This window comes from Meleagris gallopavo, chromosome 27 (genome assembly GCF_905368555.1).
Source record: "Meleagris gallopavo chromosome 27, MGAL_WU_HG_1.1, whole genome shotgun sequence".
Taxonomy (NCBI): Eukaryota; Metazoa; Chordata; class Aves; order Galliformes; family Phasianidae; genus Meleagris; species Meleagris gallopavo.
In genome coordinates, this window is record NC_139430.1 from 2,069,495 (window position 1) to 2,092,247 (window position 22,753).

General features: G+C 49.1%; 1 protein-coding gene and 1 long non-coding RNA gene across 36 annotated transcripts; one reads left to right on the top strand and one right to left on the bottom strand.

Annotated features, from left to right (window-relative positions):
- Positions 1-378: 378 nt before the first annotated feature.
- On the bottom strand, positions 379-14,488 carry LOC109365083 (uncharacterized). Of its 26 annotated transcripts, none has more exons than XR_014879817.1 (9): positions 13,835-14,111; positions 13,096-13,209; positions 12,642-12,730; positions 12,133-12,171; positions 7,131-8,291; positions 4,301-6,127; positions 3,912-4,186; positions 2,021-3,828; positions 379-1,354 (listed from the first exon to the last, which is right to left on the bottom strand). XR_014879817.1 is itself a non-coding variant. In XM_085209787.1 (6 exons), the coding sequence occupies exons 1-2, from the start codon at positions 14,486-14,488 to the stop codon at positions 13,157-13,159; spliced, it is 393 nt and encodes a 130-aa protein (XP_085065913.1). In that variant the 3' UTR covers positions 4,862-6,127; positions 7,131-8,291; positions 11,955-12,044; positions 12,133-12,171; positions 13,096-13,156. The 26 variants fall into 26 exon arrangements, 9 of the variants coding, with proteins under 9 accessions (XP_085065913.1, XP_085065910.1, XP_085065912.1 ...); XR_014879811.1 differs by lacking the exon at positions 12,642-12,730 and adding an exon at positions 12,285-12,464 and having other exon boundaries at positions 13,835-14,110; XR_014879814.1 differs by lacking the exons at positions 12,642-12,730; positions 13,835-14,111 and adding exons at positions 12,285-12,464; positions 13,555-13,825.
- Positions 14,371-19,336, top strand: LOC104915555 (uncharacterized). Of its 10 annotated transcripts, none has more exons than XR_014879830.1 (6): positions 14,371-14,511; positions 14,603-15,215; positions 16,827-17,047; positions 17,191-17,310; positions 17,441-17,567; positions 18,240-19,336. It is a non-coding gene; the product is annotated as an uncharacterized LOC104915555 (long non-coding RNA). The 10 variants fall into 10 exon arrangements; XR_014879827.1 differs by having other exon boundaries at positions 17,194-17,310; XR_014879831.1 differs by having other exon boundaries at positions 14,603-15,023; positions 15,119-15,215; positions 17,194-17,567.
- Positions 19,337-22,753: the final 3,417 nt, after the last annotated feature.

Consider the following 22,753-nt stretch of genomic DNA (forward strand, 5'->3'; position numbering starts at 1 on the left):
TCAAGGCAGTGCAGCTGATGCACTGGGACAGCAGCAACATTCCTTGTGCTGCTTAGTTCCCAGAGATCACACCACATCCCGGACCAACCCAGGACAAATTACACTCTCCTGTGCAGATCCTACACAGCCCTTCCGTAACCTCTAAGGACTCTCTTCCACGAGTTTGGACCTCAAACCCAGCCTCTTCCAAACACTGAAAGAAAAACAACGGCTGTTAAATTTCCTTTACATTTCTTGCATCTTACAGTACACATGGTTTAGAAAACACCAGCACAAGCCTAACATGGCATGGGCTTCCAAGCCTCAAATAGCAGAGATAACTTCTCCCACTTAGGCAGGGAATTACCCATGTTTTCCTATCTAGAAAAGACAAGAATGTTTGCGTGGTAACAGAATGTTTATTATCAGACATCCACATCCAGATGTGCTCACGAGCAGATCTCTGCAAAGATGTTGTCCGATAGAATCCCAGCCTGATGAAGGCTGTCCTGGAATTAACAAAGGCAAGTGTTTGACAGAAAGCTGCAAAACAAAGGAGAGCTTTTCACGCCATGGAAAGTGTGCGCACAACTCAAGAGGCAGCCAAGCCAATCTATTCGTTTGTAGCACTAGAAGAGCACCCCTGTTTGCTCTGAACTTCACCAGGAACTTACACGGTCCATTTAAAGCACAACACTCACCAGCTTTTGCTGACTTAATTTCTGCCATGCTGGCACACGACAGCAGCTCACAGACAAGCACGGAGGCTTTGGAAGTAAATGATGGCAGAAGGTGAGGAGGAGGAGCTCAGTTCACTGATTATCACAAGCAACTGCGACATGAGCCAAGCAGTAAGGAAGCTAAGTGAGAAAACATTTGCTAAAGTACGTAGCAAGGGGCCAGGAGCTCAGGGAAAGTGAGGGGCCAGGAGCTCAGCTAAGTAATTTTAGGAAGAAGCAGCTCAAGTAGGTAAAGGAAGGGACAGCAGCTCAGGTAAGAAGAGCAGGCAAGGGAATTGTAGGCTACGGCAAGGGGGGAGGTGAGGGTAAGGTAGAAAAGAAAGAATGGGGCGGGTAGGGAAGGTTTAAGGGGGGGTTAAGCAATACTTATGATAAAAAAGAAAAATGAAAGAAAAATAAATAGATTAAAAAAAATGTAAAAAGATGAAAAAAGAATGAAAAAAAGATGAAAAAAGGAGAAAAAGAGAGATCCCTTAGGCACAAACTCCTGAACGCGTCTGGGACTAGGAGTGGATCCAGCTGTGCTGAGGAACCTGACCTCTGTGGTTTGAAGAGTTCAGACAGCCATGGGGTTCGCTCTGATCCTCACGACACAGCAGGAGAGCTGTGTGCTGTAGGTGTGTGTAACCTGTCCTCTATGTGGAAAATAACCAAGTGCATCCAGCCATGTCCAGTCTTGTTAAGTCACTGTTACATCTACTACAGCATATCTATGCTCATCAAAAAATGCATTCCTGCTTCCCCCTTAGGAGTGTATATTGTAGCTGTATCTATCTATTGTAAGTTGGTGGAGTCTGCATGATAGCAACTAGGGACACTAACTGTTACAAGATTCATGGAGTGAACGCCACTCCCAAATTCTTACGCGAATGGGCTCATGACACTGAGAGCCCATTATAACTGAGAAACAAGGGACCATCAGGAGCCATCGAAGGATGAAAGGGGGAAAAGGTATTATTTGCAAAATGCCAAGTTTGGAAGTTACATATAAAGCAAGGGAGAACGTAAATAAATGGAACAGGGAGCAGAAACTAAAGCAAATATATATATATGTATATATATTTTAAATAACCTACAGAAATTGATTTTGCTTGGGTTTGTCAGGCACTCAGAACTATGCCACACACTGTGCACAGGGGTGGATATGGAAATGCATCGTACTGCGTAGCTACAAGTCTGGGGGTCTGTACTCTTAGTGAGGAATCAGAGTCATCACCACACATTTGAAGCCCAGAATCATCACAGAATCAAAGAATCTGGAATTGGGAACCAATCACAGAATCTGACATAACAGAACTTACACTCACAGGAGCTGCTATCCTCGTAGCGTCCTCATGCAATCCTCAGACTAGAATCCCAGACTGCAGTAACCCCGTAACAACCCGACAGTATTCAATCACCGCGTTTTGTTTCCTCGCTCCCACAGAGGGCAGCTTTCTATAGAGCACGCTCACAAGGGATGGCATCAGTCAGCATCACCCAGCGCTCCTTATGGAACGGCTTGTCTCGAATAGCAAAGCACCCCTTCCCGGCCCCACGGGGCCCCCAGAACGCGTCCCGGCACCCGCAGCTCCAGGAGGACGCCTCGGATTCCCTTCCCGGCCCTACGTGACCCACCGCCCAGCCCCGCCAGGACCCGCGTTTCCTCGGCCCCTTACCGCCGGCTCCCCGGGCCACGTGACGCCCACCCCGGCCGCCGCGCGTCGCGCCGGGTGACCTCACGCCTCCGCGCGCCCCTTACCGGAACCCGCCCTCGCTCGGACCGCGCACGCGCGGAGCAGGCACCCCGCGCGGCCCCGTTCGCCCAATCGAACCTCCGCCCAAGCTGTAAATGACAGCCGGGGCAGCCAATCGGCTCCGCAGAGACGAAGGGGCGGACGGGGCTCTCCCGGAAACAGGGGCGGGCCGTGCCGGCGACAGGCGGAGCGGCGGCGGCAGCCAGTGAGATGACCGAACCGGCAGGGCCAGCCAATAGGAGAGGCCGAGGCGGGGCGTGCAGGAGGCCGTGCGGGGCCGCAGCCCGCGCCTGCTGCGCGGTTGTCCGGTACGGCGGTGCGGGCCGGTGCTGAAGGGCGAGAAGGGCCCCGTAGTAAAAACGCGAGGAAAGGGCTTCGCAGGGACTAAGGATGGGGGGAGAGGGAGGAGTTAGAGACAGCCTATAGGAGCAAGAATGACAGAAAAATAAGGGATGGCAGACTCCGGGTCTGGGATAATGAGGACCCGAAGGCCGCAAACAGAAGGGTTTGAGAACAGCCCGAGGACGCCTGGCAGCGAGGCGATTCGATGTCCACAGGGCGAGCTGAAACGGGGCTGGGGGGGCTGCCCCTCCCGCAGGGTCAGAAGTGAACAGGGAGAAAGACTGCGAGCCTCCGCGGGGAAGATGAGGATTCTGCATCCCACGGCCACCAGGAGGAGACCCTCACCGCTCACCGCTCACTGCGCACGCGCGGGGGGGGGCCGCGTGCTGCTGGGTTCTCGGAACTTAAGGAACGTGGATCCCAATTCCTGGAAACTACTGATCACGTATCAGTTCGGCCTCTCGCTGCAGCACTTCTTCCTGACGCTGTGCGAGTTAGGAGCAGCTCCACCCCTTGCACCCGGCGTCGCAGCCCTGATTAAACACACCTGCTTTTATAACTGCTTTGTGGTCACAGAGTCTGATTCCACACATCAGCGTGCGCCGCTCCTCGGGGCAGTGTGTGCCAGGGCCCTCCTCGGGAAACATTTCTTCCTCCTATGGAAACCACCGAGCGCCCGGGCCGGCACTCTCGAAATAAACACGCGGTGCTGACAGACTCATTGCGGGCCGGGCGACGAATCCGCTGGTGGGACAGCGGTGCCGGTGCCCAGCGGGCCCATCTGTGTGTGTGGGGGGAGAGAGAGGCAGCGGGCCTTTGGGGCCGGGTCGGGGGGCTGTGGGGGCTGCAGACTGTCACTGAGACACGAGATGTCTCTGCAGAGCTGGAAGGTCAGGAGACTCAACAGATACGAAGGGCTCCCATCGTGCTCCTCAGTGCCCCTCCTCTCCTGGCTGCACGCTGGTGGCAGGTGGAGGCAGGAACAAAGGGCAGGAGCAAGGGCAGAGGACTTCTTTGCTTTTTCAATCTCCCTAGAAAAAAGAAAAAAAAACAAAAAATCTTTCACATATGCATGGGATCTGTTGAGTCCCAGCCTGAACCACTGGTTGAGCACCTGCAGAAAGGAGCTGCTCAGCCCTGGGAGCACAGGTGAAGGCAATTCAGCTGTGTGACAGAAGGGTTGGAGCCTGGCTGCGCCTCTCTCAGAGCTCATGCAAGGGCTGACTGCAGCTGGGGAAGGATCTCCTTCTGGAGGTCCCTCCTTGGTGATGCTTTTTCCTCTGCACCTGGAATCTTCTGATATGGGGGAGCAATCTTCTTCCCTTCCTTTATAGTACCTCTCTGCTGTGCCAGTCCTTCCACCATCACACCTCCTTTGTAACGCATTTCCTAGTCACAGAATCACAGAATGGCCCGGGTTGGAAGGGACCTCAAGAATCATTTCTTGCAATACCAATTCTTAAAAGCAGTTTTACAACGGAGTATGAAATCTAATCCACTCACAGGATGGAGTTGCTCGAGAATACTGGAGTTTGCAGATTCAAAATCAAGCCTAGAATGCCAGACCTGAAGACTTTTCAGGAAATATGACAATGAAAGATAACATTAAATAAATAAATAACCCAATACAGCCACATTATTTAAATTGGCCTTGAAAGCTATCAGTTTCTAACTACTGTTATTTTAGAGTTGTGCCTCTCTCCAGCAGCCACCAATTTACTCAGCCAGCCATTACAAACCTTAATTTTTCATAACTATGCAAGGGCTGATCCAAAAGGAATGCCTCCTATTTTATAATGCTGGCCACAACGTCACAGGTGGACACAGCAGAGGTTGAACCTTCCTGCCAGCACTCAGTTCATTTTGTAGCCAGGCGACAGATGGCAGCAGGGCCAGAATGACAGCACAGCAACTGAGATGGAAGTGCGCGTGGAGCACAGTGCTGTCACTGAACTCCTCCACACTGAACAGAGCATTTATGAAGACCAACACGTGGATGTGAGCGCAGTGAGGCTTCAGCAGTGGCAACAGCAATGCAAAAGACAAACCACCCAAACAGCCAGATTGTTTTTTTCTTTTTAAACAAGCACAGCATGCAGGCACTCGTTCAACACTGGAAAAAAAGCATAGCTAATGGTGGTAACCGTGTTGAAAAACAGAGTTTTGTAGCTGAGAATTCACTCTATGTATCTGTTGTTATTTCTATGGAAATAAATAGGAGGCATTCCTTTCAGAGCAATCTACGTACATCATCAATGAGCCATCATCCTAATAATGCAGTAATACTAATAATAGGAACAGAAAAAACCAGATTCTCAGAATATCTTTTGTGGGGATGGAACAACAAAACCAACGCTGCAGTCAGCTGCAGTTATTCCCCCGGAATGAACTGATACCAGCAGAAAGGTCATGGACACTTCCAACACTCAAACTATACCAGCATTTCAGAGCACGCATCCTTGGAATAAACCCTAAGGATAAACCAAATGGCATCTCTGTTCCAGCAATTTTTTCCTTCAGTATACATGAATAGACTGGAGGTACTAATCCTAGCAGTTCAGTTATACCATTGTGTCTTACGGTAAGAAGAAAAGCAGGATGTTTAAGACTCTGTCAGGCACAGAACCTCCAGCACTGGAGGCAGCAATTCTGAATTCTTGGTATCTTGTCATAATTTGTGCGCATGCACAAGAAACAGTGCAACTCACTTTACAAGGGCAACCAAATGTATTCAAGGCATACTTGCACAAGACTCTGAGGTAGAAAGCTGCTCGCTGAGGCAAAGATGAGAAATGAGGCAGGGGAAGCCTGACAGATTGAGAGTGATGTAGTGTTTGAATAAAGAAAGGAACAGAAGGAGTAGACATTACTGGAATCTATCAGACGCCAACATTCATTTGAAAACCATACTGGACACGTAGAATAAAAAGCAACACAGGATCAACCTGCAACTATTTATTCCACTATCTCAGTGATGATAGCTATTATACAAACTCTATGTATTTCTAATTAAAAAAACACAAATTCCTCCTCCAGTGTGTAATCAAATTAAGTTCATTTATGAGTTTAGGTAGAAAAAAAGACTTCTGCTGGTCTCGGTAACACAGCTACAAAAGCACTGTACAGGATATTCGCAGATATGGCGTAAGCCAAAGTTTGGAACAGAATGTTTCCTTTGTTTATTCTGCTTTTGTTGATGTGCATTACCATAGCTTTGATTATGGCAGTAAGGTTTCCTGAGCCATCTGTCAGAGTGCAGAGCTTCCAGCTCCTTCGAAGCGTCCGTCCGCTCACACGTACAACCAGCCTGGCTGAGTAAACTACGCTGAGCTGAAATAGAACAGAAATCAGAAGAAAATAATTGCATCTTAGTAAAAATATCTGTGCTTTCTAGTCCGAGCAAATTAATTTCACTTACAAAAATTATTTCCAACATAAAGTAACCACATTTCCAAAACAAATTCTACCCATAGAAGAAGTTTACAGAACAATACTAAAGCATATCTTAAAACATCAGTTCTGTGGAAGACAGAGTAAAGAGACCAGCAAGAGAAAGTACAGAAAGGCTTCTCCCTACAGAATAATTAACTACAGGAGGTAGAGCTGTTTGTCGGGGCTTTTTAGTGTGAGTGAGCAGAAAAGAGGAACGTGACCTCAGGAAAGTCCTAAGTACCATGGAAATGGGAAGAGCTGCCCAGGTGCTCTGAACTGTTCAGATGACGTGACAGCCGTTTTCTTGACCGCTGTTACACATGCAGTAACGAGCAGAAGAGTGAAAATTAAGGCATTTGCCTTCATCTTAATGGCACTGTACGTGCCACCTCTCTGCAGAGCTGCGGCACAGACAGCACAAGGCTACTGAAGAACTGCACAGTCATTGCCAAGCCACGTTTTCAGAAGACAGCATGACAAAGTATTTCCTTTTCCCACACACCAAGAAATGCTGACTTGGACAACAATCTCAAGTGGGACAAGAATACGGAGGTACTTCATTCTATTTTCTCAAACTGAAAGGTATCAAATGTCTGCTTAAGGATAAAATAAAACGAGCAAAATAGGACATGGAAAGCACACGAACCTCGGCAGGCGCTTCAGATCAAAGCACTCTAATAGCAATAACTGTAGCAGGCAGTAGCTTATTTCTGCACATACCTAGCCGTCAAATTTGCTTGCTTTTAGATCTTTCTGCTTCCTATTGAATTAAGCCTCCTTTTGCTTTAAGGTATTTATCAGACTTTCCACAGAACTGCTTTCATGTTCTACCAAAAATAACAACCTAGGGAAAAAAGACTCAGTAAAGGTCTCTGACAATACAGGGATGCAAACTTCCTACCTGTCACCCAAACAGGTGCAGCGCCCACCCTGAGGCTCTTGTGCTGTCACTGGCACACACTGACTAAAGGGGAATCCTTCATAGCAATCAGCTGCTGAGTTTCACACAGTCATTCTGGGAAAACCGGTTGGTTGCGTTTGTTGTTCACATGCACAGCACTACAGAAGTTGTACAGCGATCTACACCTCTTCTTCTCCACCACACCGCAGAGAAACAAACAGCTTTCTGGCTAAAAATAAAAACATCTTGCAATGCAAAAAGAATTTTCTCAGATAAAACAAGGGAAAACAACCCAACAAGCAACCTCCCTCCTTCCCCCCACAAAACAGACAGAACAAACCCACAGGAAAGGGAAAGACAGCAAATCCGCTTCCTGAACCAATTCCCAGTGGTGAGAACTTAATAAAGAAAAACCAATACATTCCCTGCCTGTATCACCACAAAAAGCTGCACATTAAATGAAACGAGCAACTGAGGGTTACAGCCTCCAGCTGTACCCCCTCACCAAAGCAGCTGGGAGAGAAAGTAAAAAAAAGTCTGTTTGCTAGTCTCTTTCTTAGACTGGAGTCTCAGAAAGTTGTACAGATGCCCCACATAACAAAACCCTCACACCTATTCCTTGTAACTGGAGACAAACAACCTGGGAGAGACCCTAAGAAACACACAGCGAAATTAACTTTATGTTCTTTTCCTCCTGTGTTTTTCATGCTAGTTCTTAAGAACATCCCCTTTTTGAAAAGACCTTCAGAATCTGAACGACACCTGAACTCAGCTGCTTAGGCCAAGGTGAAAACATCACTAAAAATGCCCTCCAACTTGCACAGCATTTTTCTCAAAGCGGTGAAGGACAGCTGTCCTCACACCTCAGCATTCCGGAGTTCAGACTGACAGAGCAGACAGCTGCAGGTTCTCTCCTGCCCTGACGCAGCAGATGGATGTGCTGTGCAGTCCTTAGGCAGTCCTTACGCACACAGCTGTAAAAGCTATCAGCAGTGCACAGCACTTAGGAGCTCACGTTCCATTCACGCAGGTTTGCTTTGGGATCCGAGCCCAACATCCTGCGCTGCTCCATCGCTGAAGGCGCTGCAATCTCCCACAGCCCGCGGTTCCTGCTGAGTTGGGCAGGCGGTTGGCACTGGCTTTGTCCCAGGATAGAGAGGCCTACCCAAGATATTAAGGAGAGCACTTGTCACAAAAAGAAAACTCAGAGCCTAGAAGGACAAACAGCTGCAGTAATTCCTCTCCTCCAAACTGAAAGTGAAAAGCACACTTGCTTTGGGATAATACCAGTAGAACAGAAAAGCTTGCATTGCAGAGCAAGCTGTAATACACCACAGCATTCGCATGAGTACAAGATTATCTCTTTAGAACACAGCAGCATAAGTAAACCCAGCTTTACGTACGTCACGCCTCCTCCACAGCTTGCTAAAGCAAAGCTTCATCCTGATATTGCCCTTGGTAACCTACAACAGTAACCTTAGCGTGCTAAAGGAGAAGCAGCACAGTCTTGTACTGCCTTAGGCCCAGCTTTACATATTTATTATCAACAGCGAGATGCAGCACAAGGCCCCAGTTGAAACATGCAGCTGCATTTACGCCTTAGCACCCAACTCGGCTCTTTGTGCACACCTTGACAACAAGCTCAGCTGCAAAAGGCATGCTGGGTGGGCTGCAGGAGCTGCAGAGCCATTCGCTGACAGTGACCAGCACACAACCAAGCTCGTTTCCTTTACGAGACCTCCTCCTAATGAAGACTGCTGATAATACAAAGGTAACAAGCACAGCGTACACGTCTCTATCCACAAGTCAGCCATCAGATGTAGTCCACCTCTGCAAAACACGACCGCCGTGGACAGAACCCAGAACAAGAACAAGTCAGCTGGCTGCATGCTTCCCAAACACTGCACTGCCATCGTAGCCACATGGGAACTGAGAACCCAGACACTGTCATAACACAAAGGTCATCAAAGCCCCAGTGAGCTTCTGGAGCTCACCAGCTTCTCTGAAAACAGAGTGGTGGAAGTGAGTAATACAAGTCCGTCTGTAAAACGTGTCTATGCCATTAAAGTCTGTAATGCATGTTTCCTCGTGCACTACAAACTCGCTGAGGTGCAGCTCCTGCCTATCGTAGGCAAATCAGGAATAAAACAACCACAGAAAAATTAGTTATGCAAGCATTGTAATTGCTATTTCTCAGAAAGCCTCTTGCAGGTGATCAAAGTTTATTAGCTCAGTGCCTAAGGAAGTTTTCTATAAAATTCCTGCTTACCTGTCCTGCTATAAACTTTGACCATAGATCACTTTAACAGACTACAAGTGTATCACACACCCCTACATATATATGAGGATGAAGTGTTTCAGAGGAGAGCAGTCCCACTTTTCAGGAGCAGGCAGAATGTTATCTCTGCCAGCCTCGTGAAAGACACTTAAGTTCCAAAGGGTTTTTCCCTCCTAATGTCACGTCACATTTAACTGTTGTACCATTTTCTGTACTGTTCTGCTAAAACTAATCACTGAACGAAATAGCTACAGATGCTGCCACGGACAAATAACACAAGTGACCTTATACAGCATACAAAAACTAAAAGAACTTTTCTAATAGCCACTGACTGATTTTAAGCAGAAGGGACCCAATTTCTGCAAAGTTGGGCATGGAGAGGAACAAAGAATCAGCAGTTTTCTTCACACTCAGCTTAACCCTTACTTTCTTTTGAGAAGAAATGCATTTCCTTCTGAGTCTCAAAGCAGCAACAAAGACGTGAATAATGAATGCAGTAGAACTTATATTAAGATTCCACTTCAGCATAACATAACTCGAAGGGAAGTGAGCTTCCAAAGAGGGGTGTGCAGGAAAGGAAACAGTGGCAGCACAGTGTTACCTGGTGTGAAATACTGCCTTTTTCCAACTCATGTTCTAAATGAGGTATTGACTTTTGCACAGTTAACATACAGAGCACTTACTTTATGGAAAAAGTAAATCAGACCATGTAGTGAAAGCCCAGAGCTGTACATCAATAATTAAGGGGCATCATATCCACTGGAACTTCACTTGAGAATCTGAAAGAATTCTGGATCTCTGACTTACAAAATAAGCTGTTTTCCACCCAGTAAGAAGATGAATGGGAGACTTCTCTTTAGTTAGGAAAGAGGACATGCGTGAGCGCCTAGGCAGTACTAAGGTCCACAAGTCCATGGGACCTGATGGGGTGCATCCACGTGTGCTGAGAGAGCTGGCGGAGGTCATTGCCGAACCGCTCTCCATCATTTTTGAGAGGTCTTGGACAACAGGGGAGGTCCCTGAAGACTGGAGGATAGCCAATGTCACTCCGGTCTTCAAAAAGGGCAAGAAGGAAGAGCCGGGTAATTATAGGCCTGTCAGCCTCACCTCTGTCCCTGGAAAGGTGATGGAACAGCTTGTGCTGGATGCCATCTCCAGACAACTGGGAGAAAAGGAGGTTATCAGGAGTAGTCAGCATGGGTTCACCAAGGGGAGGTCGTGCTTGACCAACCTGGTGGCCTTCTATGATGCTGTCACATGCTGGGTGGATGGGGGAAGAGCGGTAGATGTAATCTACCTTGATTTTAGAAAGGCATTTGATACTGTCTCCCACGACATCCTTATAACAAAGCTGAGGAAGTGCGGGATAGATGAGTGGACAGTGAGGTGGGTTGAGAACTGGCTGACTGGCAGAGCGCAGAAGGTCATCGTTGGTGGTGCAGAGTCTGGCTGGAGACCTGGAACCAGTGGTGTCCCCCAGGGGTCTGTGCTGGGTCCGGTCTTGTTCAACATCTTCATCAATGACCTTGATGAGGGGATAGTGGCCACCCTCAGCAAGTTTGCTGATGATACGAAGTTGGGAGGATTGGCTGACACGCCTGAAGGCTGTGCTGCCATTCAGCGAGACCTGGACAGGCTGGAGAGCTGGGCAGTAAGAAACCGGATGAGGTTCAACAAAAGCAAGTGTAGGGTCTTACACCTAGGGAGGAATAATTGCATGCACCACTACAGGCTGGGGGATGAGCTGCTGGAGAGGAGCTCTGCAGAGAGGGACCTGGGCATCCTGGTGGATGACAGGTTGGCCATGAGCCAGCAGTGTGCCCTCGTGGCCAAAAAGGCCAATGGCATTCTGGGGTGCATTAAGAAGAGCGTGTCCAGCAGGTCAAGGGAGGTGATCCTCCCCCTCTACTCTGCCCTGGTAAGGCCTCATCTGGAGTACTGTGTCCAGTTCTGGGCTCCCCAGTACAAAAAAGACAGGGATCTCTTGGAAAGAGTCCAGCGGAGGGCCACAAAGATGGTGAAGGGCCTGGAGCATCTCCCCTGTGAAGAAAGGCTAAGTGAACTGGGTCTGTTTAGCCTTGAGAAAAGAAGACTGAGAGGGGACCTGATCCAGGTTTATAAATATCTGAGGTGTGGCGGCCATAGTGGTGAGGCCAGTCTTTTTTCAGTGATACGTGGAGACAGGACGAGGGGAAATGGACATAAGCTGCAGCATAGGAAGTTTCACACGAATGTGCGTAAGAACTTCTTCATGGTGAGGTGATGGAGCACTGGAACAGGCTGCCCAGGGGGGTTGTGGAGTCTCCTTTTCTGGAGATATTCAAGTCTCGCCTGGACGCCTACCTGTGCAACGTGGTGTAGGGAACCTGCTTTGGCAGGGGGTTGGTCTCGATGATCTCTAGAGGTCCCTTCCAATCCCTACAATTCTGTGATTCTGTGAATTCATACGGTTCAACTGCAGCTTCCTTTAAAGTGCCCTCCTTAGCATACACTGACTTACGAAGTTCAAAATAAAAGCTTAAGATAAAAAAATAAAAATAAAAAACTAAGGATCCCGTGTTCCTGTTAGTGTTTCATGCCTGCAGCTGCCACCAGAGGTCAGGAAGCGAAGTAGTCACAGGATGGAGGTCTCTTCTCTAGAGAAAAATCAGACAAGCAAAGCACATGCGATAACAAGGGAACTTCAGAAGCACATTTCACTTTTAAGAAGGAAAACAGACATACCTTCATCCATTTGCTATGAAATGCCCCTTCATTCCATATCTATAAAGCAAAAAGCAAACAGAAGTCAGTACCTGTTGATATACTAGTAGCGCATACACATAAATCTTTCACCATCATTACTGAACTTCTTTATCAGCCCCCCAGGGAAATACCTGCATGAAAATTCAAGGCAGGTGCTTATTTCTCTCATCCTTCAGCCCACAGCCTGCAGCCTTACTGAAAAGAACACCAGTGCTGTGAGAGCTCTCTACAGCCCTTGGCCTTGTCACACGTTATGTGCTATTAACGCTGTCTCTACAGCTTGGCAGACGATGCTTTTCTCCACGATTTCACTTCAAGACGTGGTCACACAGAATGCCAGTAACGACACAAAAACAAGACATTACTTAAATACTTCACATGCAGAACTTACATTCTACTGTAAAAGCACAGCAAGGCAAAAACTCGAGTCAGACACACACCTCCCACCCCACCCCCTCCAAGGCCCATTCCTCAAGCATCAACGCTACCAGAGTGCAAGAGTGACACCGACTGAAACAGTCAGCAACAGGAAGGGAAACACTCCAGAAGAGATGGACACTGTACGTACCTTCCCACACTGCAACAGAAAGGGCAGACTTTCCCAGTGGGATGGGAACCGTAACTTGAGAAGCTTTCACTGCAGTCAGTGAAAATTCAGAAATGCAGCCCTAACGATAAATCATTTGTATTCACCACTCTCATCAGGTCTAAGCATTAACATTGATTGACATGAGAAGATTATTGGGAAGCCGCTGCCTAGGATGTTATGCTACTACAGAAACGCACAAACAGTCTGAGAGAAGCACCAATGCAAGCATACCAAGTCCTAGAGCTTCCCTACCTTGTCTGGTGCCACATAAAAACATCGGTCTGTTAAAGTAATTAAGGGTCAGACGTGTTTGTTAGAACAAAGAGCATATAAACCCTAAGGCTTGGATTTACCAATCTGTTCAATTTTGAGGTTCCTCTCTTTAGCTTCTCTCATCAGCCACCGCTCACAGCCTCAGAAGTCGTTCTCATCATTTCCGTAGCGCATCTCAGAGGACTCGGTGCCATCTAGGAAGGAGACAAACATTACAGAGACGTTATAAAATTCCCTGCATTGCTCATTGCCACACTCTGCAGGCAGGCACACCGCTCCAGCATGGCTCACGCATCCTTTCCTCTGTACTTCAAACCAAAACGAGTAGTGAAGGGAAGAAGCAAAGCTGCCACTCTTCATTCTCAGTGTTAACTCAGCATAAGCATTTGGGGATTTTTCCCTTTTCTGGGGGGAAGCACTCTGTCTCTTGCTTTTTTAAAAAGGGACTATGCTTTCTTTTTTTGCAGCAGAACGTGATTAGCTATTGGGCATTTTCTATTCCTAGATACAATAATGCTAAAACCTGTATTTATCATTACCTTGGTCTCAGCAACCACCGAGAAATTCACAGTATTAGGATCATGAGAAAAATAATCACCGTTGAAAGTACAATTAGCAGATAATGTCCACATGGTGACGTGTGGGGGGAGAGAGAGTAAGGGGAAAAAAAGCAGCACGAATTGAAATCCAGCTCCTTCTCAGACTTTGCTCACAGCGATCATAGGCGCATTTCTACATCAAGGTGAGGGGGGAGGGAGAAGAGAGCACCGTCTTCGGAACGCGAGTGTAAATTTCCTTCGCGATTTTGCAGACACCAACCGCGATATCTTTCGTGCAGCCTCAGCACGGCCACAGACACACACGGCACATCTCAGCGAAGGGAGCACGGAGGACACGTTACTGCAGCATCACCGCCACAAGAGCCCCGCACAGCCCACAGCCGCCGGCTGCCCGTCGGCTCCAACCTCCCCCTGGAGGACGTGTAACGGGGCGCCGAAATTCGGCCGGGGAGAGGAGAGAGAAATCAGACTGAGGACAAGAACTGCGAAACAGGACGCCGTTGGGAGGACGCTCGCTCCCCCCTCTCCCCCCACAGCTCTCCCTCGCCGCCCGCGCCCACTGGCCCCGCTCACCCCGTTGCCGCTGATCCCGCTGAACCCGGCGCGCCGCCCGGCACCGCTCCGCCCTCACGGCCCGCCGCCCGCCACGTGACCGCGCGACCCGGCCGTCACCCGGGCAGGGCGGCCGCGGGGTGAAGCTGGCGGCCGCCATTTTGAGAAAGGGCACGGCAAGTTGAGAGCGGCGGGGCGGGGAGGCGCGCTGCAGGGGGGCGCCGAGGAGCGGGTGAAGCCGTCGAGGAGCCATGTTGGGTGTGGGAACGCTGCCGGGCGGGGGCGGCTCGTTTACACCGCGGCTGGACGGAGCTTCTAACATTCTACACTCTTCTAATTCGGTCACTGGTAAATGCTTCATTTACGTGTACTGCGCACGTGCAGGTAGGTCGCGAATCCTTGAAATTCAGAGATCCGATACTCGTGTAAAAGAAAAATACAGCGAAGGCAAAGCGATGGCAAATGTATTTCTCAGAACGCGGGGAAGGGAACGTCGCGGTGCTGACAGACGCTGCTTCAGCTCAGTCGGTGGCTTTTCCCTGCAGGACAAACAAGGCGAGTACACGAGCACTGTGAAGTGACATCATGCCTCGATTCGGGCTCCTGTCGTGATAGCGCTGGGCAAAGGGCGCTCAGTGCTCGGAGTGCTGTGGCAGCTCGGTCGCACCGTGGGCATTGGTTGGGAATTGCACACGGCCTGCTGAGCACAAGGGGACACGTGGAAATCGCCCGATAAACAGCGGGTGGCTGAGATTCGGCAGGAGGAGACCTGACACTGGTGCCAGGCAACGAGGGTGAAGGTAAAATCAAGGTTACAGAATGTTTGAGTCCTTTTGCAGTTCTGCACGGCAGACCCGACCAATTTCAGTTTAAAGGGGAAGCTGTGAGTCGATGAGGTGAAAATTATTTACGTCCTACCGGGATGCGATGCTGGAGACGGAGCAGCCCGTGGCCTCACTGGGTTTTTCTCTTTGGGTTATTTTCCACATAGAGGACAGGTTACACACACCTACAGCACACAGCTCTCCTGCTGTGTCGTGAGGATCAGAGCGAACCCCATGGCTGTCTGAACTCTTCAAACCACAGAGGTAAGGTTCCTCAGCACAGCTGGATCCACTCCTAGTCCCAGACGCGTTCAGGAGTTTGTGCCTGAGGGATCCTATATGCACAATCAAAGATGCCACCTTAGTGAAGCTGACAAAGCTCAAACCAAACTGTCAGTCGCTCACTGAGGATCCGTACCAGCAAGGTGTCTTGACATCAAGGTGGAAAGGATCTCTGTGCAGGTGTGACCTCAAGAGGCATCCCTGCTCAAGGGTGTAGGAATTGAATGTTATTTCTGCATTAGATATTAAAAAGGGGGAATTGATCTGAAGCAGCAGAGCACAATGTACTTGTACTTTGTAACTTGTCCTTAGAAATAGCTGATGTGAAAAAGTAGAAATACCATATATGTTAGTAACGTACTTTAGAAATACAGTTGCTGAACTGTGTGATTAATTCTTGCTTGCAAAACTTCAATAGCTCTTAAATGTTCCAAATAGTATGGGTATAGTATTGTGGACTAAAAGCATATTGTAGGGCTATTCTGTTTGGATAAGAGACCCTCAGCAAAAGAAAAACAGACTTAACAAACATCAAAGAAGCCAGGGCCTCTACACAAGGCTGGCTTGCCTCGCTCTGTGGGTAGGTTGGGATGCAACAGGCAGGGATGAAGACACTGCTCCCATCCTCCTTCCGAGCTTATCTCTATGCAAAGACGAGCAGATGTCCAGAAACAAGGACCGAGTGTTGAATGAACAGGTGTGAGAAGCTACTAATTAGCAATATATGCTTAGCTAGAAACAAGTGATGTTTAGCCAGTATCCGTGTGTTTAGTTGAGTGTCGGAAGATTGTGAACCTGAAGTACTCAGCCAATGGGAACCAGGGGAGAAAGAGATAAGTGTCGAGTTATAGGGCGTAAAAGATGTAACGCTGTGTTCTGCATGCTCTCCTGCTTGCGTGAGTTAGGAGAGGACAAGATAAGGATTAACCATTGTATAGCAATGTGAGTTAGGAGAGGACAAGATAAGGGTTAACCATTGGTAGCAATGCAGGTAAGCAGGATGTAAGGCCAGATAAGAAAAGAACATCTCGAAACTCTGTTGTAAACTTGAATAAACTTTACACAAGGAACAGGTCAGGATGGGATTACTTCTGCTGAAGACAATGAGCCTTCATCCCATGACCACCAGAAGGAGACCCCCACTGCCCGCAGCGCACGTGCAAGTGGGAGGGACCAAGTGCTGATGGGTTCTGGAAATGTAATGAATATGTATACAAATTCCAGGAAAATCATTGATTACGTACTGGTTCGGCCTCTATCTGTACCAAGCTTTTGCCCTACGCTGTGCAGGTTAGGAGGAACGATCCCCTTGCAGCCGATGTCTGCGCAGCACTGATTAAAACGTAGCTGCTTTCATAACTACTTTGTGGTTATGGAGTTTGATTCCGCACGTCAGCAGGAGGCCCGGCATTGCAATTGCGAATAAAATCTGCTTTTTCAGAGATACCGTCCTGAGAAATTGTTTGGATGTTTCCAAACAAGGGCAGAGCTCGTCCTGCAGCCTGCTGCTGTGCAGGAGGGCTTAAGAGGTGCTTGTGCCGCTCTCTATGTTGGTGCTAAGATGATTGACTCATTGCTGTACTTTGTTTTTAGGCACATGCTCAGATGGCCCTCAGCCGTTGAGCCAGAGGTCTGCTGTGAGTTCTTTCAGCCTCCCAGCCTGAGACAGTTTTGTGGTCGCTCATCTGATTGAGCCAGGAGTGCTGCTCGCTGTCTTCCTGTGCCAGGCTGAGGGAGGAAGGTGGGAGAAAGGAAGAAAGAAAGGAAGAGGAGGGAGCGCAGCATCCCAATGGCTTTGCTGGGAAGGAAGCCTGGTAAGAGCAGTGCTGCTGGTCTGAGTCCCAGCTGGCTTTTACCCCTGGGCAATGCCCTGCAGGGGGGCTGGTGAGGGTGGGGGTTGGGCAGGGATTGCTGCATTCCCTCACACCTCTCCTGCCTATTGTTTCCCTTGTCCCAGCAGGCTCCAGTTTAACATCTGCCTGCAGCAGAGCAGCAACTGGCCACAGCACGTCCATCTCAGGCAGGGGCTTGGGGAAGCAGCCAGGAGAGGGCAAGGAGCGAGAGATGGGAGTGCAGGGTGAGAGTGAGGTGTCCTCAGCCAGCGTTTGTGTGCTGGGAACAGAGAAGAAGCCGCTGGGACGGGAGTTTCTCTCCTCTCCAAGCTGCTTCCCTGGGCCTTGGCTGTGCCCAGCAAGGAGCACTTGCAGGAGCCCGTGGCCTTTGCAGAGGTGGCCGTGTATTTCAGCAGGGAGGAGTGGGCGCTGCTGGACCCTGCGCAGCGAGCGCTGTACCGGGCTGTGATGCTGGAGACGTAGCAGTGCGTGGCCTCGCTGGGTGAGGGCTTTGCTGCTGCTCCTTCTTGTTAGGGCAGCCCTGGCTGTGCAGAATGAGCCTCTGCAGGCAGGGCGTAGAATAAATGCAGTGCAGTTACTTATTGGCAAGGCAACAGCAACAGAAGAAACGCAGAGAAGCGTGAGTTGCAGAATTAGCGTGCTCAGCCCCCTGAGAAAAGCCCCAGAGTCACTGCTGCCACACAGGCGTCAGCCGGAGGGGTTGGATCAGCTCCCTGCAAACAGCCCTTGTGCTGCTGCTCTGCATGGTGCCACCAGCTCCAGCACCCAGACGTCACACAGATCACTCCCTTAGAATTCTGTACTGTTCTGTTCCTTTCCCATGAACCTTGTTGAAGCGTTGGTAAACAAAGCATCCTAAAGGGAACGTTGAAGAAAATGTCCCTGCATCATTTTCAGAGACGTAAAAGGCGTGCTGGGCTCCAAAGGAAGTCGGTATGTGTTGGGCCAGTGTCATTCAGAATTGATACGCTGACATGCACCGGAGTGGGCTCATGCTTGACATCTTGTAAACAGGGTTGAAAAGAAACTTCAAAATAAACACACGCAGCCTTTGTAGGCCCTCCCCTCCAAAATCCACACATTTTGCACGGCCAGAGGTGCCTTCCCAGTCTTCTGTCTGTCGGCAGTTTTACTTTATCTGTTTTTTCTTCAGATCACAGCAGAGTGAGTCTGCCTGCATCAGCAGAAGAGCTGCCTTCGTGGAGGTGCAGTGAAGGTTTCTGACTGACCTGTCCTCACTTTGTAGGAGTTTTGTTTGCTTGCTTAAATACAGTAAGCTGCTCTCACTCATGAGTATGTCCTTTGCCATAAACATGCCTGTGGCAAAATGGTTATTTTGACATCATCCTGCAGTGGCTAGGATAACCGAGTCTTAGAAAAATACAGCACCTCCCCCAGAGCTGTGATGGCCGTGCTGCTGCTTGCTCTTATCTGTGCTTTTCCTTTACAGGACGCAGTTCTTTATTATGGCCCAAGGCCCCGTGGGCTTCTTCTCCTCCCACAAAGCTGCTCAGCCAGGAGGAGGCACAGGCACGGACACGAGGCCACAGCAGCTCCCGTTGTGTCAGACAGCAGAGACGTTGGAGTGGAAGAAGGCCCCGCAGCTTTACAGGGGAAATTTACAGTCAGTGACTTTCCATCCGAAAGGTGAAGAGGAGTTTCTTTTGCAGCACCTATCATAATTGTTTGGGTGTGTTTTTTTTTTCTCCATTATTACTGATGCAAAACTTGCTGAAACTAAGTTACCTTAACCACGCATGGAGTGTTGTAGCAAACTTCCACTCTCTTTGGACTCTGAGGACTCAACTGACTTACAACTGCCTGATGGGCTCAGTTTGGCCACACAATGGTACCATTCCTTTCCTGTTAGGCAGCTCACGAGGTGTATAAAGCCATCTGATGTCTATGCTGGCCAGTACTGCCTGCACCTGGAAACATCGGGGTTCTCCAGATTTCAGGACACGTGCCTGAAATAAATGTCGGTTCTCCTCTCAGCAGAGCTGTTGGACTGACCTGCTGTTTGCAAAGGCTGGGAAGAGGCAGGGCTGCTGCAGCCCCAGCCCCACCTGACACGGGTCTCTGTAGGGACGGGCTGCTGGTTCTGTTCTGGGCACTGCAGTGCTTTGTGACCAAAAATTACCCCCAGGAGCTGTTCTACCGGCTGTGTGCCAGTGTTTGTGTCTGCCCACCTGTTCAGCTGTACCAGATTGTAAACGTTTAACAAAGTAAACCTCCTCGCTTTTGCCAGTGGTTTCCCTTCTGATTACGAATTCATCCCTTACTGCAGTAAGAACACCACATTTGGCTTCAGCGTTTCCTACAAATTCCACACCTTGCTGTAATTCCTTCCTTAGCTGAATTTTCTCCACCCGTAGCTGCTATCGCATCTGTTCCCAAATCCAGCGCCGCTTTTTGCACAAACTGCTGTTCTGCTCAATGAGGGCAGAACCCTCCTGGACCCTGCCAGCCCCCCTCTCAGCTCTTCCTGAGGAGATCTCTGGGTCCCAGAGCCCAGCTCTCAGCTCCTTCCTCCTAAGGCTTCCCGTGCTGACGCTGGGATCCTGAGTTTCCTCGACCTCTGCAGATCCACTCTATTCTCGCTCCCGGTGTTTTCTTTTCGTCCCCATTCGCAACCAGCGCTGTGTTTCCGTCCTGATGACAGGCGGGGGGAGGAGCAGTGCGGGGGATGTGTTCTCTTGCTGGCACTTCTCTGCTTTGGCTGGAGCAGATCACAAACTTTAATCATTTAACTCACGGTTCTTCTTTAAACTTGTTGCTGATTTTTGTTTTTGATGTTGTTTTGTTTTTCACAATTCCACTCTTTGTACCCTCAACTACGCTTCCACGTCCCATTCATAATTCCACTTCCATGCAGCATTAATGTTTGCACTTCCATATAGCATTAACATTTACACTTTCAGATGCCATACACATTTACCAGTCACAAAGAGAGTGACAACAACCAGTACAGTTTATCCTAAAGATCCTTCCTCTCCCCCAAGTTATCAGTGGGAATGAGCCTTCCCATTCACCTGATTCCAGGTTCTTTGCTAGTATCGCAGTTTTTCCATTAGTATTCACTCTTTCCCAATTAACTGAAACGAAATGAGGGCTATTGGTTGTCCTCTGTATTCACACCCTTGATTTAAAAAGTTCAGTACACGTGTAGTTTCAGCGAGCCTTCCGGCTGGAAGTGCCTTCTGCATTCCCTCTGTTTGGCTGAAGTAGCACAGGTGTAAGGATGCTATGGGTGCGCTCAGCTCTGGCTTCTCTCGTAATTCTGTAACCCTGTAATCCTTTCTGGGATAGACATCCCGGGCCGTTATCTGTACGGATGTAGGGCTGCTTCTCATGCCCCGAGGTCCAATGATCCAATGTCCAATGCCGTCCAATGATCCAGCCGGGCTGGTGCTGATGCTTTACAGAGAGGGCGAAAAAGCAAACCTAGGAGCATCGTGGGGGTCCAGAGAGGTGGTGAAAAACCGGTCTTTTAAATCAGGCGTTACCAGTCCCGAAACGTCGCAGTTCCGTGTGGGGTCCCCGTTGACGCAAACCCTGCAGCCCCCCTTTTCATGGGCGCGGCTGGCACTGGCTGTGCCTGAGAACAAAGCAGCCGAGCGATACAAGCGCCTGCCAGTAGTTCACACGGGGGCACGGCTGTGACGGTGCGTCCCGAGTCCCGCAGGACACCGTACAGTAACACTTCCCAGCACGGCTCTCGAGCTGGGGCTCCGATCACAGGGAAAACTTGCAAGCTCTCCGTCTTTCCGGTTTTCCCAGCCTCCCTCCCGACAGCTGCGCGTGGATCGGGAGGGCACAAATCCGTCTCTTCCCACCGCCCGGATCCTTGGGGGGCGAGGCGGTCAAAATCGCATCCGATGGCGGTGGCCGCGGAGCCGACGGCACTGCAGGCTGATCCGTCGAGCAACCAGCCGCTCCCTTGCCCTCAGGCGGGCTGGGGCTGTCAGACTGCGATCTTAAGTGGTTCTTCAGCGCTTCAAAGACCTTTCTCCGAGCCTGAAGCTGCCCGAACGCTGGCTTATCACCCTCAGGAGCGGCGTCCCGTAGCTTCAGCCCGACCCGGTCCCCGACTTCGGGATCGTAAATCATCTGCTTTGCGATCGAGGGGTCACCCTTGGTAGCCCCGGTATACCAGCACCTGCTGTAAAGCGGCAGCGGGCACCGGCTTTTCCCATTTGTTAAGAATAACTTGAAAAGTAACTAGGACATTAGACACCGAATGCTGAACTTCTTTCCATGAAGTACACTGCAATGCCAGATTGCATGGAATATTATTTAGCATCTGGATCTCGCCTAAAACTTCTGTAACAGATTTCTGAGCTTTTGATCTTATCAGCTCAACTAAGTCTCCACGATACCACGTTACATCGTCCGTAACAAGTTGTGCCTTTGGTTGGAAGGGACCTTAAAGCCCACCCCGTTCAAACACCACTGCTGTGGGCAGGGCTGCCACACACCAGATGCGGCTGCCCAGGGCCCCATCCAACCTGGCCTCGAATGCCTCCAGGGATGGGGCACCCAAAGCTTCTCTGGGTAGCCTGTCCCAGTGCCTCACCACCCTTCAAGTAAAACATTTTCTCCTGCCACCTGGCCTGTAGTACTGCAGATGGGACCTCATGAACACACAGACACATCATGTTCATATCTTTCATGCCAAATCCAAAGTCCCTTAAAACCTTTGCAAACATGTGATACACAGCTATGCAATGAATTTGAAGGACGTTACTCAGCAGGAAAAAAACTTTAACACTTGGAGTTGCGAGTAGCACAAACTAGCAGGTGAGGAAGCATGAAACATGAAAATGCTGGGTGTTTTGTGTGCAGCAAGGTGGAGAAAAGTCTGTCTAAAGAAAGATTCAGAGTGACAAATGTCACTGCTTTAGTACGCAAGAGGGGAATAGTAAAAATCCCTACTTTCTTAATGTAGCTTTATGCTCGACGTGCTTTTTAGTGCATGCCAAGGTTCTTTCCATTGTACTTCTTTTAGATTGCAGTTAGAAATGCTGCTGCAGAGATGTTGGACTAAAAGGTGTTAATAATATATTGGTACATCTAATGGCAGAAGTTGAAAGTCATGTCTTTTAACAAGAGCTAATGAGAACCTAAATGATGATTCTTAGGAAAGCATAATACTCATCAGAGCCACGCTGGTAAAATGCACACCATGAAATGCAGCCCGTGCTCTGCAGTCATCTCTCTTAATGTCTGCTGCTGGCATTTAAAGAGGCCAGGTAGAAAAATCTGCACACATATCTTCCTTTAGCAACAGAAGCTAAACCTTCATGTGGAGTAACTGCAAAGTCAGCATCCCCTCTGTCGGGTGACAATCCTGCTTGTTATTTCTGCAGGGAATCAAACAGGAATCTGTATAATTTAGAGGCAACCTTTCCCAGGCAATTCAGAAAAAAATCCACTTTCTTCCTTAACGCTGAAATGTGGGACCCAAGGGATTACACACCTTGGCTGCGAGCACCTTTATAACAAACAGAAACAAATGCAGCCCATCTGCCGTTAGGACTTGAACATCTAAAACAGGCTGAAGGGAGGAAAACCACAGTCAGTCCTTCAGGCCCACAGATTTTGGAGCTGTCAAAACCAGAATTAATCTTCCGACAAACCAACAGAAATCGACTCAGCGAAAGCAGA

Coding starts and splice junctions, on each gene's coding strand:
- LOC109365083 (XM_085209791.1), bottom strand. CDS start 14,488: ATGAAGCATTTACCAGTGACCGAATTAGAAGAGTGTAGAATGTTAGAA. Junction 13,210..14,148: donor GCGGGATCAGCGGCAACGGG/GTGAGCGGGGCC, acceptor TCTCCTTCCTAG/ATGGCACCGAGTCCTCTGAG.